Below are 14,702 nucleotides of genomic sequence, written 5' to 3' on the forward strand. Positions count from 1 at the left end.
ATGGCTGAAGCCTATAAGCCAGGAGGCTGAGGCAGGAGGATTGTAAATTCAAGGCTAGACTAGGCTAGGCTTTTGATACAAAACCTTGTATCAAAACTAATAAATTGTCACTTGGAAGTATTTCTATCTGGGCTCACAGGGCCCCAAAATTTCTCAAAAGCCTTTCCTTGGAGCCTGTGGCCTGAAGCTTTCCACTGAAATAGACTGGGGGTCGGGTGGAGCCTGCCAGCACACACATATGATCTCTGCTTTTGGTGTGGCATGAAGCTCACTGATGAAACTGACTACTGCTTAATGAGCCACACTGCAGGGTGACCAGATCTCTGTTCTAGAAGCCGTGTCAAGAGGATTTCTTCTCAGAGCCCCCAAATTCCTCCTAGGTCTTCTTCCTGCTTCCATGGCAGCCCCTGGTCCCTCCAAATCTTTGGGCCTTCAAAGGTATTCCTCCCAGATATCAAGGTCCCTCAGGAGTTTAGAGTTTGTAAAGGCCAGAATATTCAAATGACTGCGACTATGGGATCCCAAGGGAAGGTCTGCTGGTATCTTTTAGTATGGACTACTGGAGAGATTCATGCCAGTTGTAAGGAAGTCATCCCTCAGCTAGCCGCAATCAACCTCTCTGGAGTGGGACAGCAGAGGTTGTGGGGAGAGAGAGAACTCGCTGGCTTTTTCTTACCGAGAAGGGCTTGGAGGAGGAGCAGAAGTAGGAACAAATATCCACCCCAAAGCAAAAGCAGGGCTGTACCCATCGCCTGATGTGGAGGAGCTAATGGGAAACAGCTTGTTGGAGGGTGGGGAACAGAATTCAGGAACTGCTGGGGTAGCGCTGCTGAAGAGGGGGATGGGAGAAACTGGCTGATTGAGACCAGCTGTTGCTCCTCAAGCTCAGAGATCTTTGGACTGTGCCCTGGGGTAGGCTCACACCCTCCTCCAAGCCACAAGAAACCAACACAGGTTGCCCAGGCAGCCTGAGGCTCCTCTGCCCTCTGTGGTTTCCCAGACTCCTCTGAAACAGAAGATTAGAGAAGGATCCTGATCCAGCAGCAGGACACAGCCGTCAACCTTGCCTGCTCCTGCCCAGGAAAGGCCGGGAGGAAGAGGCCATAAACGACCCAGTCCTCTCCTCATCGCCAGCATCTGGAGACCCAATGGCCCAAGCCCACTGGCACTGCTACCCCTGGCTTGTTCTCCTCTGTGGTATGTGTACCCCAGCCTCTCCGGGAAGGCAACTCTGGTCTTTCTCCCCAGGCTCAGAAAAGTTTGGAGTGAGGGCTAAGAGTCAGATTATCTCCTTTCTCTTTGTCACCCTGTCTTGAAGAAAAGGGCCCCCTGCAGGGCCTTCATGACTTGGATCAAGTCTAGTTTAGAACCTTCCCACCCCACGACAAAATTATTTCAACACTCATTGGGTTGATGACTTTTTGAATGATGACTGCAGAAGGGACACAGGTGGGGCACACAGCACAGACTGCGAGAGGTTTGGAACCAGTTAGGACTGGAGGGCTTGTAGCCCAGAAAGTTCCTAAGAGGAATCCTTGAAGGTCCAAGGATGGAGAATTCTTGCTAAACTGACTTAACAGGATTCTTGCTGAAGGCAGGCTAGGGTAATCAGGTATCAAGGGTAGAGAGATAAGGAATCTGATCCACTCAGATATTGAAGGGTGGAGGTTCTCTCTAAACTGACTTAGCAGAATTCTTACTAAGACAATAAAAGCCCGGGAGGACAGGGCAAGTACAAAAGGTCAGTGTTGAGGTCTTGTCAAGAAAAGAGGCCAACGGGAGAAAATCAGATCACATCCATGGTGTCCTGTTTATTTCCAACCAGGTACCCAGTTCAGCTCCCTACTTCTATCCCTGGTCCCGGGGAAATCTTTCTTTGTTCTGTCAGCAGTACCCGCTCATTAATTCAGCCTCCAATGAATGAGTATCTCCTTGGTACCACCACTGTGCCAGAGAACACAGAGACAGTGATATATCCTGGCATTCAGAGGAACATGGATTGGCTAGGTCCCACTTCCTAGGTTGGCACCTTAGCACTGTCATTTTGCTAGACAGCTGCTCCTAAGGAATTGGGGGTTCATTTTCTTAGATTAATTTCTTAGATTTCCTTTGAGTTTATGAGGCCAAGTCATTCAAGCAGGGCATTCATGAAGCCACTTATAAGGTAGAAGTATAGCATCTCCCTGTACTCAATCCTCCATGGCCTCCAGGGAAGTATGTGCCCTAAGTGTCAGGATATGCAAAGAAGTTGTTGGACTTTCAGGTCAGGAAGGATCTCTAATCCTGGCCTCCTTTACACAGCCCCAGAGCTAATGGGGCATAGCTCAGTGCCTGGCGCACAGTAGGCACTTAAAAACATCTGTTAAGTGAATATTGGGGTGCTTGCTTAGGATCTTACCAAATTTGGTACAGAGCCCAAACTGGAAACTAGGTTTCTGTATACTATGACCCTTGTGTGCCACACCCACCCACATACTTTCCAGGACTTCCCATGCTTGACCTAGTGAAAAGATGGAGTTAAGTTCCCTAACTCCTATTTCTTTGGTGGTGCGAGAAATAAAACTGGGGACTTATTTTCGAAGTATGCAAATGCTTTACCACTGAGCCACACTGCCAGTGCCACTCTCTGCCCCCTCCTTAGATGGCCTGGCTTCAAATCTCCATCTAACCACTGATTTGCTGTGGCGAAACCTGAACAAATTATGAAACCTACCTGGACCTTGGCTTCTTCCATCATAGAAGATGAATAATTATACATTTCTCATAGGGTTGTCACACATATCAGAGGAGATACAGTTGTGGCCAATTGACAATGGGACTGCATTCTGGGAAATATACCATTAGGCAATCTTTTTTGTTCCATGACAACATGGAATATACTTTAAAAAACTCACATGGCTATAATATCATTAGACGATATAATATGGGGTCATTGTTATATATGTAAGCCTTGGTTGACCTCAATAGTGTCATGTGGTACATGACTATGCAGCAGTTAGACTGCCGAGCTCATTTATATTTTCTTCTGCATTATCTTTTGAGACAGGTTCTTATGTAACCCAGGCTGCCTCCAAATTTGCAACATAGCCAAAGATAATCTTGAATTCCTGCCTCCACCTTGTCAGCATTGGTGATACAGGCATACAGTGCTATGCTCAGCTGTCGATTACTGAATTCCATATCTGGCACACAGTAGGAGTTCTTTGAATGTTTACTCACCTTTCACCACCTAGTCTTGGACTAGGGTGGATTGCTGTCTTGGATTTAATCGAAGCCTAGAATAGTAAGCAGAGACTTGGACTGTAAGAAAGGGTATAAGTGACCCTTGTATTTCAATAAATCATATGCATACACACATGAAAGTGGATTATCAAGGTCCTCTAGGGAATTTCAAAGAAAATTTGATTTAAAGCCTTAATTTATTCAATTTTCCCACTTTACTAGACATTGAAAAGACACAATTAGATTAGAAGGGGAAAATGATGTAATGAACACAAACCCATCCAAAAGTGGCAATCACTTGTCAGTGAGCATGACCCAGGGTGCCATCCAGTTCAGACTGATTTCCCATGAAGTGTGATTATTTTTAGTCTCCAGCGTGGTGTGTTTCAAAGGATACGGGTCCTACAGGCTAAGGGAAGATGTCCCTTGACTCTGTGAGAGCTCTCTGGTCCCCAAATAACCCTAGTTTTGTCTCCTATTTCCTAGCATGTGCCTGGAGTTACCCACAACCTAGGTACCTTGGAAGAGAAGATGTGAGAAACTGTTCAACTAACCCTCCGGTGAGGCCTTGGCCCCATTCCCACATGCCCCTCCCACCCATCCTTCTCTCCATCCCCTATCGGCCCAGTTGCTAGCCTCTCCTACAGGCTTTCTTCTGATTTCTGCACGCTGGGGCCCCTGTTTCTTATTAAAACCAATCAGCAGCAGCTCAGGTATCTAACATACCCACTATGGGTCCTCCGCTCCTCAGACCCACTGATTTCCACAGCTTGTTGGCTTCTGCCCTGGTGTGGGGCTGGGAAGCTTCCACGAGGAGGGGGTAAAGATAGTGAGAGACTGCTAGCTGGCCTTGAACTGAGACTAGGAAAGAATGAAAACAGAAATTCTAGAGCAGTGGTTCTCAAGCTGTGGGTCACAACCATTGGAAAACATATTTCTGATATTCTTAGGAACTGAGATACCTACTCAGTAGCAACATTACAGTTATGAAGTAGTATCGAAACTTTATGGTCAGGGGTTCCTGAGACCATTGGAAATATGTGTTTTTCAATAGTCATGACCCACTGGTTGAGAACTGCTGTTCTAGAGGGAAACTCTGAAGAGGGAAGCGCAGATGATGGAAGGAAGAAGCCAGTGAGCTATAAGACCTATCTGAAAGGCAAAAGTCAGTTGGGAAATGGGAGGTAAAGGGAAGAAAGTGGCCAGCTTCCCAGCTGGCCTCTAAAGTGATTGTTCCCACAACTACAGAGGGTAACGGACTCCAGGCAGGGATGGGCTCCAAAGTGTGAGGAAGTGGACAAGCTCCAGTAGTAGTCTGAGCCACAGGGTAAACATAGAACATTGCCTGAGATAGCAGCTTTACAGAACCATGAGGGCCAGCAAGTGAATGAGCAAGCCACAGAATTTTTGTATTCAAACAAATCTAGATTTCTTGTAGAGGAGAAGGCAAAGAAAACAAACAAACAAGAAAAAAACATGGTTTTCATTTGAAAGATAAAAGACCCTCTAAAGAAATATCTGGCATGAAGAGGCTCTTTCTGGGATATGTCACAAATACTGGGGTACTCATTCACTCTCTGGGATTATTTGGGGTCAATGGGTAACTACTGGAAAAGTAGGATTGCTGGATGAAAAACAGGACTTGATTACATTTAAATTTCAGCTGATAATATTTTGGTATTAAAGTGTGCCCCAAATAGTGCATGGAACATCCTTATATTAAGATATGATCCCTTGGCGCCGGGTGGTGGTGGCACAGGCCTTTAATCCCAGCCTTCAAGAGGCAGAGCCAGGCAGATCTCTGTGAGTTCAAGGCTAGTCTGGTCTGCAGAGCGAGATCCAGAACAGGCACCAAAACTACACAGAGAAACCCTGTCTCACACACACACACACACACACACACACACACACACACACACACACAAACACAAAGATATGATCCCTTGCTTAACTGAAAGTCAAATATAACCAGATAGGTGGCCTGTACTTTTGTTCATTATATCTGGCAACTGTACTCTCAAGATATCCCCAAAGGGACTGCCCATAGCCTGGCCTGGGACCAGGGATGAAGCCCCTGTAGTTTTCAACCACACATCCAGTAGACATTCAGGTCCCTTAATTGTCACAAAGGGTCTTTCCTCAAGCTCTACAATACGGCCATCCCTACTTAGCTTAGGTTTCTTAATTTAGACTAACAAATAATAGCAGCAGCCAGCCCACTCCACCCTCCCCCTGTTCTTTAGAGAAAGGGTCTCACTATATAGTTTTGGCTGACCTTGAACTCTCTGTTTAGAGCAGGCTGTCCTTGAACCCACAGAGATCCACCTGCCTCTGCCTCAGCCACTAGCCTTGCTGACCTCATCATTTTTTTGTTTGTTTGTTTTGTTGTTGTTGTTTTGTTGTTATTATTGTTATTGTTTTCAAGACAGAGTTTCTTTGTGTAGCCCTGGCTGTCCTGGCCCTCACTCTGTAGACCAGGCTGACCTCAAACTTATACAGATCCAGCTGCCTCTGTCTCCCAATTGCTGGGATTAAAGGCATGTACCATCACTGCTTGGCAACCCCAAGACTCTTAAATATAGCCTAAATACCCCTAAACTCACCCTCAGGAGAAGCCGGGGGCTCCCCTAGAGGCAAAATCCTAGATGTCATTTTCTGTAAGCAATCCATGTGTTTGGGTGTCTTCCTGTTATCTGTCAGCACCTGCCAGTTACTGCAGTCAATACAACAGTGCAGCTTGCAGCCCTCCGCCAGCAGATGCAGGCCTGGAATCTCGCTGCCTACATCATTCCAGACACAGATGCACACATGGTAAGGACCAGCTCTGTTCTTTTTTGCCTTCTCCTTCTCCCATACTTGGGCTTGTTGGTCTCTAAACAGAAGCCACAAACAAGAGGCTAGCAGGAGCTGGAAGCTGAAGACAGAGAAAGCATTTCACAGTGAAAAGGATGAAAATGGAATGCTCAAATATACTAGTTTAAAGTCAACTGAAAGAACGTACCTCTTTACACTGGAGGAAAAACAGGGCCAAAGTTGCTTGACCACCCAGAGGGCTAGACTATACAAGTGTGGGGAGAAGACTGGGGAGAAAGCAGACAGAAGTCAAGGTGACGATCTGGAGCAGACCTCCTTTCCCCCACACAGTAGTGCTGCCTACCCAGCCTACCTTTTCCCACCAGTCACTCCACCTCTACCTCATCTAGCTCCTCACACCAACCCAGCTAGAAGAAAAGGCATGTTCAAAGTCAATGTATCTGCTTCAATTCATTTCTGACCTGCTGGGGATGCTTAAGAAGTTTGACCAAGCATCTTAGCTTCTTTCAGCAAAGATAACAATATATCCTCAAGGATGGGAAGCAACATTAAGTCGTCTCCCAGTATCTACAGCCTAAAAGAATAGTGTTTCAACTCCCATATATAAAATAACATAGTGTTTGCATATAATCTATTCATAACCTCCCATATGCTTTAAATCATTTCTAGAAGGCTTATAATACCTAATATAATTCAAATGCTATATAAATGTTTTGCTTAGGAAATAATGACAATAAAAGCATATACCAAATACTGTCCCAGTTTTTCCAACTTTTTTTTTTTTAACCAAGGCCAAGATTAATAGAAGCTGCACATACAGAATTCATGGATATGGATATCTATCTGGCCAATAGTGTATAAAGCCCAGTGCAGAAGTTATTTATGAAGTACCCAATATAGTGTGATAGACTCAGGAGGAAGACATGATATTTGAAGGGGAATACCAAAAGGCATGGCCAGAGACCATACTGAATTTGCATTATGACCATGGTGGTAAATTTTGCAGAACAATCTGGTGTAACCAAATCCAGTGCTACACTGTGGGTTTGGCAACCCAAGAGACAGTTTTTGAAAGGTAAAGAAGATAGTATGCTGAAGGAGTTACAGAGGCTTCCTGGAAGAAATGCCAGGTGTGGCAAGACAGGAAAAATCTAAGATGGAGTTGGGATCCTTCCACATGGCATCTGACTCCATGAAGAAAGTTAATGATGGTGTTGTTGATTTCCTAGAGTGAATATATTGGCAAACATGATGAGAGGCGAGCATGGATTTCAGGCTTCACAGGAACCGCAGGTAACAGCCATTGCCCACTCTGTTGGTAGACCTAAACTGATCCATAGTGGACCTGGTATGACCAGTTCCTCAGCACCTAGGACCAGAGGCTGGTGTTCATTCTCATTCTCCCCACCCTTATGAACCCAGCATGCTCCTCAGGTTAGCTATCTCAATACCCTATGGCCATAGTTCTTCATAGGAGCTGGCCCTCCTAGCTTCCTTCCCATGCTTGGCTGCCTCTGCCACAGCCAGGCCCAGCACAGTGCTCCTTGATAATGGTTTCTGAAGCAATTGCCACTTCCACATCTATTGACAAGAAACCTGTTCTTCCTTTTACATAATAGCTCATTTGGAGATAAAGTTTTACTTTATAGGGTCTTTTTACAGACAACACCACTCTATATGGCCAAATGAGACATAAATATGGAGGCTCTTAATGCTGTCTTGTCTCTGTTTCTGAAGAGCCCTCCTGTCCTGATCCTATTCTCTTAAATGGAGGTAGCTTCCTTTGTTGACCTCAAGGTGCTCTGCCTCCCTCATTGTGAGCCCTTATTCTCTCTCTCATACAGTTGTTGTATTCGTCTTCCCCAGCAATCCTCAGATGGGCACCTAGTTTGATGTCTTTATCAGCCCTCATCTTTTTCTGAGAACACCGATGTGTAGCATTAGCTCCTTTGGACTTGCAGAAGCCAAGCCGATTCTTGGCCTACTAAAAGTTCTAAAGGCCCTGTATAGGGGCCTACAACACAAAGCAGAGCTGGGTTGCCAGAGGAGCTCTCTGTAGGTTCCCCCAAGCGTGCCTTCGACATCTCCTACCTCTCTTCCTTCCAATGGGGGAGAGAAGCTGATTCAAAAGGTCCTCGTGACAGAGCCAGTACTACATTACACACCCAACAAAGTCCCACCCCTCACTGTCATCCTCGTACTCACCCCTAGACTGCTGTGCTCTGCTGCAGGTACTGCCGTGGTGACCATGGGGAAAGCAGCTGTCTGGACTGATAGTCGTTACTGGACTCAGGCTGAGAGGCAGATGGACTGCAACTGGGAACTCCATAAGGAAGGTAGAAGGCCCTTATGGATTTGTCCCCCCAGCCCTGGACCCTAGACTAGCTTTGGGGAGATACAGGTGAGTGGCTGTCTGCAAAGCTGTGCTTGGCCTAGGTTGGAAGTTCAGGAACTACGAGGGCATCTCTGATTTGTAAGGCAGGATTGTCGCAGACAGGAGTCCAGCTCTGGGGTCTGATGCTGGTCTGCAAAGTGACTTTTGTGTTCTCTCCCATCTTGTAGTTAGCGTCTCTTCCATTGTCGCCTGGATCCTTGCAGAAGTCCCTGCTGGAGGCCATGTGGGCTTTGACCCCTTCCTCTTCTCTGTTGGTATGTTTTTCTCTCAGTCTCTGGACTTGTGTGAGCTGCCAAGGAGGGTGACTCAGCCTCCTGGGAGGTACACAAACATATTTGCTTAGAATGAGTGGTAATATGACCACAGGGTATCTTGAAGTTGTGGCTGTAGAAATATTTTACAACGAGATATTCGTGGATTGTATAATTAAAATATGCTAAAAGAACAAATGCAAACTTCACCAAAAAAAATGCAATGAATGCAGAAAGCCAATCTGGAAGACTAGGAATAATTAAAATACAGTGGGTAAATAGGTCTGGATGTCCTTGACCCCAGAACTATCCCTGGGTCCTGGGACTCTACCAATTATGATACTTGGGATCTTTTAGAAAACGTTTCCTGGAAAGTAGCTTAGAAGGATCGAAAGTGTAGAGAGGGCCTGTAAGCTAAAGAGGGTCCCATAGGAATCTGGTGCCTATGGTGTGACACCTTGCACAGCCTTGGTGCAGTGGGAAGCCTTGGACCTGCCTAGGCTCAGTGTGCTGGGCTCTGCTGACTCCCCATGGGAGACTTAGATTTGGGGGATGTGGGGATGCGGGGTGGCTTGGGAGAGAGGGCTTATGGGTGAGAGGAGGGAGGAGGGGGGATCTGTGGGTGGTATGTGGAGTGCGCAGAAAATTTCCTAATAAAGAAAAATGAAAAAGAAAAAAAAAGGTCCCATAGAATACAGTTCCCCAAGTTCTGGGACCCCAGACAGCTGGACAACCCATACATACCATCAAAATCGACTTCATGAATATGCATTGAAAGGCTTCTACTTCCAAACAAACTTCTTTGTTGGCCTATCCAAAGCCCTGAACATCACCCTTCATCTGAATGGTGACATTAATTCCTAATAAATGGTTCGTACCTCAGAGGGATTGTCCCCAGTCACTGACACTTTAAAAAGACCAGATTAGGGTCAGGGGTATAGTGCAGTGGTAGAGTACTTGCCTGGCTTCCACAAGGTCCTGGGTTCAATCCCTAGTGCTGGGACTGGGGGTAGGGCAGTGAAGGGCAGGTTTAGCTAGTTGACAGTGGCTGGCATCGAGGTAGGAGAGAGAGATGGAAGACATGCTGGGAAGAAGAGAGATGCATTTCAGAGGGCCAGAGCCTAGGGCAGGCTTTGGGGGGCTGGAGCCATGGGAGCCAAGCAAAGGCAGGGCTGAAGGACTAACTTTGCCTAGATCAGTTCACCTTGAGTTGTAAATGGACAAGGAGCAAGGGACTCCTTTCTGTCTCTGCAGATTCCTGGGAGGACTATAATGTGGAATTCCAAGACTCCAACAGACATCTGGTATCTGTGACAACCAACCTTGTGGACCTGGCATGGGGGTCAGAGAGGCCCCCAATGCCAAGCCAGCCCATTTATGCCCTGCCAAAAGAATTTACAGGTGATTCCATCAGCCTATTGTGCTTCCTGGTCTGCACAAACGAGGGCCCCTCCCAGCATGGGTCCCCAGTGCTGCTGCCTGTTCTTTTCCCCTGAAAATGTCATTAACCAAGGCAACAAAGTAATGGTTGACAAACTACCTGAGAAGTGTGGTTAAAATGTAGACTGCTTTTGTCTCTCTCCTGGGTCCAGAGGTGCCCAGACTATATTTAGAAAGCACTGGAATGAGCAGTATTCCCATTTGCAGGAAGACATAGCTGAGAGGGAGGAAAAAGGAGGCTTGTGCAGAGTTCAACAACAAACCCCCCTTTCTTTGAAAAGATTGTTTCAGGTTTTGTTGTTTGGTTTTGGTTTTTGGTTTTTGTTTTTGTTTTGTTTTGTTTTGTTTTTTGCGACATTGGTTGTACTTTTTTTAACGTATGGATATTTTGCCTGCATGTTATCTGTGTATCATGTGCTTACCGTGCTTGTGGAGTCCAGAAAAGGGTGTCAGATCCCCTAGGACTAGAGTTTCAGATGGTTGTGAGCTGCCATGTGGGTGCTGGGAATCGAACCCACATCCGCTGAAAGAGCAACCAGTACTCTTACTGTTGAGCCCTCTGCCCCCCCCACCCCAAAGCTTTTTTAAGAGAGAAGTCTGTGATCTTAGTTGTTTAGTTGATTATCTGGTAGTGGAAGCTGATTGGTCATTTGCCCCTTTGCTTCTGGTTCTACTCTGAGGAGGAATTTAGATTTAGGACATGAATGACTTGGACAGTAAATGACTAAGTTCAATGTCACTCTGTGGCATGGAAGAGGGTTCAAGTTTTGGCTGGACCACAAAAGAAGGTTAATTGACCTAGAAAATTCTAACATCCATAACCCTGACCTCATTGGCACTATCTTAATCTGATATAAAAGATCAGTTTGCATTATAGTTCTTGTAAGCAATAACTAAATCCCGACCACGGTCTTGATCACTAACTATTTTTACTTCCCTGGAAATTCTGAATGGACCAGTGGAGATGCATTTCTTGTCACATTGAGCAATCTGCGAACCCCCTTTCCACATACAATTCCACATATGATTTCTGATTTAGAAAGGAGTCATGAAAGCAGGAGGGATTTCAAAACTGTGGCTCTGATGACACAAGTCGAAACAGCGTCCAATGTCTTCCTGCACGCCAGTGTAACTTACAGAATCATCTTTGTGCACAGCCTGCTATTTATGAGTATTTCATCACAAAAACCCCTCACTTTTCTCAGCTACAAAGGCCACCATGGTTCTGGGGAAACGTGAGGATAAAAGGGTTCTGATTTAAAAAAAAAAAAAAAAAAAAAAGGCTAACCCAGGATTGGGACAGAATTCACGTGCATTTTGTCACTTCCCATAAGCTAGGAGATGCTGAGGCATCTGCACTCTTCAAGGAAAAGCCATTTGGAGTCAGAGCTCGGCTCAGAAGCCAAAGAACAGAGTTCAGCTTCAAGACGCCTAGACAAAAGTAAATTTTCCTCTCCAGCCATGTTAGGATTTTTTTTTCATGTGTAGGTTTTAAGGGTGGGGTTGGGGATGGAACAAAGAGAATGAGTGGCAGGTGGAAAGTTAGCCACTCACATCAGACCATTTATGTGTGTTTTTGTTTTCACAAAATGGATCATAGTCACACATCTTTCTTTTTGTGAATTATAAGTTGCTGGGGGCGTTTGTTTTGTTTTTGAGGCAGGATCTCACCCTGTAGCCTAGGCTGACATTAAACTTACTATATTGCCTAAACAGGCCTCAAACTCACGGCGCTCCTGTTTCAGCCTCCCACATGCTAGGATTAGTCATGTGTCACCATACCAAGTAATACTCATGAATTGTGATCATAATTTTAAGTGAAAGGAGCCATATCTTGTATGATTCCATTTCTATGAAACACTCAGCATTGGCAAACTCATAGACAGAAAATAGATTAGTGTTTTCCTGGGGCTGGAAGGAGAAGAAATGGGGAGTGACTTCTTAATGGGTACAAGGTTTTCTTTGCGGATGTTGAAAATGTTTTAGAATCAGATACTGGCAATGGTTGCACAATACTATGAGGTTCTGAAAGCCAGCTGAATTGTGTACTTTATCTAGGCTAAAATGATACATTTTATATTATGTCTGTTTTATCAGAATAAAATAACCCTAAAAAGTGTATCATACCCAAAGCTTTTGGTTCTAGTTAAAAAGTTTTATCCATTTGCATAAAGTTTTTTAATAGCATTAAGTTATCATTTCTGTATCTGGGCCCAAGGAGGAGTCTTGATGCTCATGACATTCTGCCAAGTTTTTTCCAGTGCTGTCTAGAGAGAGACTTTACAAGCCTTGGAGGAGGCAGAAATGGGAGCTGAAAACTGAACTCCTGGAACTAGATCCATGCATTCTAGAAAGGATAGTACGGACAAAGTGTGAAGACTACTTAGAACACTGAAAATGTTCAAAGGGGAGCTCAGGGTTTGTACAGATTAGGACTGTGGGCCAGGCCCATCACACAGACATGAGTTCAAATCTCAGGTCGACCCCTTCATGAAACCCTAGGCAAGTCACTTTACCTCTCTGAAGCCTCACTTTGCTTATCTGTAAAACGGTGCATGTCAGCATTCAACAATGCCAAGAAGTGCTGAGTCCAATAGCTATGGCTTACTAAGTGCTGAAGTTACTGCAGGGAAAGTTAACCACCACCCACTCCTCTCTCCCTTCGTCCATTTAAGCAGCTCTTCTGTTCCTTCTTTAGGGTTATTACAGGTTAAAAAAAAAAAGCAGTCTGAAGCTTAGCGAATGCCTTTCTACAGCTTTATAAATGTCAATCCATTGGATTTTTGCAGCAAACCTATTGAGGTAGATACTGCTGTTACACCCACCCTCATCTAACAGATGTGCAACATGAGAGACAGAGGTGTCAAGTAATTTTCCCAAGATCACACCCAGTTACTAATGGCAAGAAGATTATTCGAGTGCCATCTGGGTCCAAGGCCTACATCATTAATAACACAACTGTTTGAAGATAGAATTCTACTGCTTTTGGAAACATAGAAAGCTGGAGTAGTTCAATTATAGAGCACTTGCCCAGTGTTCAAGGCCATTGGTTCCATCTCCTCCACCAGAAAGAAAGGAAAACTCCTACCCTTAAGGAGTTTCCCAGGAGCCCTGTGCCAAAGACAAGGTGTGTCACTCATACTTCTTTGGGTTCCTTTGCTTCTAGGGAGCACTTGGCAGGAGAAAGTAACCACCGTCCGAAGCTATATGCAGAACCATACCATGGCTCCCACTGGTCTCCTTCTATCAGCACTTGATGAGACAGCTTGTGAGTGGGAAATTATGAATGCAAATGGGTCCTGTAGTCCCAGGCCTCCTAGGCCTTGCAGCTTACAGCTCTTCCTGAGATAACAGCATAGTCAGTCACCAGTTGCTAGGAGCTCTATGGTCATGGCCCAGGGGAACTCAGAGGCCTTAGACAGCAGCTGCTCAGGGCTGCAGAATAAGGTGCCCAGGGAGCTTCAAGCCAGAGGGGCTAGCCCACAGGCCATCCAGGAAAAACAGTGATTCTGTCTCCTTAGGGGGAAGAAGGCCTGCAAAGCCACCAGCAGCCCTGGCTGTCGTCGGGGCCACTTAATACCCAGAGTAACCCTACTCTGTCCCCACGTGGCTGAGGGCTTTCTGCTCAGTTTCCATGGCTAGGCTTCAGACATTTGGAGGATGAACCAATACTATGTGCTGAATGTCACCTATCTACATTTTATGGGGGAGAAGTCCATAGCTCTCTTCATCATCTCAAAGATCTCTAAGAAGATTGAGAAGCAATCAGAGGCAAATGCCACAAGCTGCTGGCGTAATCTTGAGGTCAAAGCAAGCAGTGGACCATAGGTGTCAGCAATGCCTGCTCCCATGCAGAATGGCCTCCAAAAGTCCCATCAATTCCTTTTTCCAGGGCTCTTCAACCTTCGTAGTAGCGACATCCCCTATAATCCTTTCTTCTACTCCTACACGCTGCTCACGGACTCTTCTATCAGGTACAGCTTCTCCTTGGCTTACTGTTGCGCATTTCTTCCAACTTCCACTCTATCCAGTACCACTGACCTCACAACCTTCAGGTGCTCATGAGTTCGGGTGCCTGCCACAGCAGACTTCTCCAGGAGACTTCCCACTGGCTACTCTTGACGCGCTGACTTTGAGCTCTCTATGCTGGCTTCCTTGGGAATCAAAAGAGTGGTATATGGCCCCAGTTCCTCGTGTCTTTCTTAATAGGTAGGCATTCAGGGCTCTCCTGGTCTTCCCTCTCCACCTAGGTTGTTTGTCAACAAGAGCCGCTTTAGCCCTGAGACCCTGCAGTACCTGAACACAAACTGCACATCACCCATGTGTGTGCAGCTTGAGGACTACAGTCAAATTCGAGAGAGTGTAAAGGCCTATGCCCTAGGCAACGTAACAATCTTGATTGGGCTCAGCTACACCACCTGTGGGCTCTATGAAGTGATACCTGAGGTAGGTTGGCCAGTCACTGACTTGGAGTTGTCATGACAACTGGCCACTTATAATAGAGGCCCTCAGCCATTGGGCCAGCTAGTCAGTCAGCAAATGTGCAGTGGGTACTCTTGTAGACCTCAGTGACAGAAGAC

At 45.8% G+C, this 14,702-nt stretch overlaps 1 protein-coding gene across 1 annotated transcript in view; it reads left to right on the forward strand.

The window, feature by feature from the left end:
• The first annotated feature begins 1,148 nt into the window (after nucleotides 1-1,148).
• Xpnpep2 (X-prolyl aminopeptidase 2) overlaps nucleotides 1,149-14,702 on the forward strand; it is a 29,077-nt gene continuing 15,523 nt past the window's right edge. Inside the window, exons 1-10 of the mRNA XM_036174957.1 lie at nucleotides 1,149-1,197; nucleotides 3,709-3,782; nucleotides 5,923-6,033; nucleotides 7,266-7,329; nucleotides 8,268-8,372; nucleotides 8,599-8,685; nucleotides 9,937-10,083; nucleotides 13,289-13,390; nucleotides 14,015-14,096; nucleotides 14,373-14,568. Coding sequence (XP_036030850.1) covers nucleotides 1,149-1,197; nucleotides 3,709-3,782; nucleotides 5,923-6,033; nucleotides 7,266-7,329; nucleotides 8,268-8,372; nucleotides 8,599-8,685; nucleotides 9,937-10,083; nucleotides 13,289-13,390; nucleotides 14,015-14,096; nucleotides 14,373-14,568 — 1,017 coding nt within the window. The remainder of the gene's footprint in view (nucleotides 1,198-3,708; nucleotides 3,783-5,922; nucleotides 6,034-7,265; nucleotides 7,330-8,267; nucleotides 8,373-8,598; nucleotides 8,686-9,936; nucleotides 10,084-13,288; nucleotides 13,391-14,014; nucleotides 14,097-14,372; nucleotides 14,569-14,702) is intronic.

Source organism: Onychomys torridus, chromosome X (genome assembly GCF_903995425.1).
Source record: "Onychomys torridus chromosome X, mOncTor1.1, whole genome shotgun sequence".
NCBI classification, from domain to species: domain Eukaryota; kingdom Metazoa; phylum Chordata; class Mammalia; order Rodentia; family Cricetidae; genus Onychomys; species Onychomys torridus.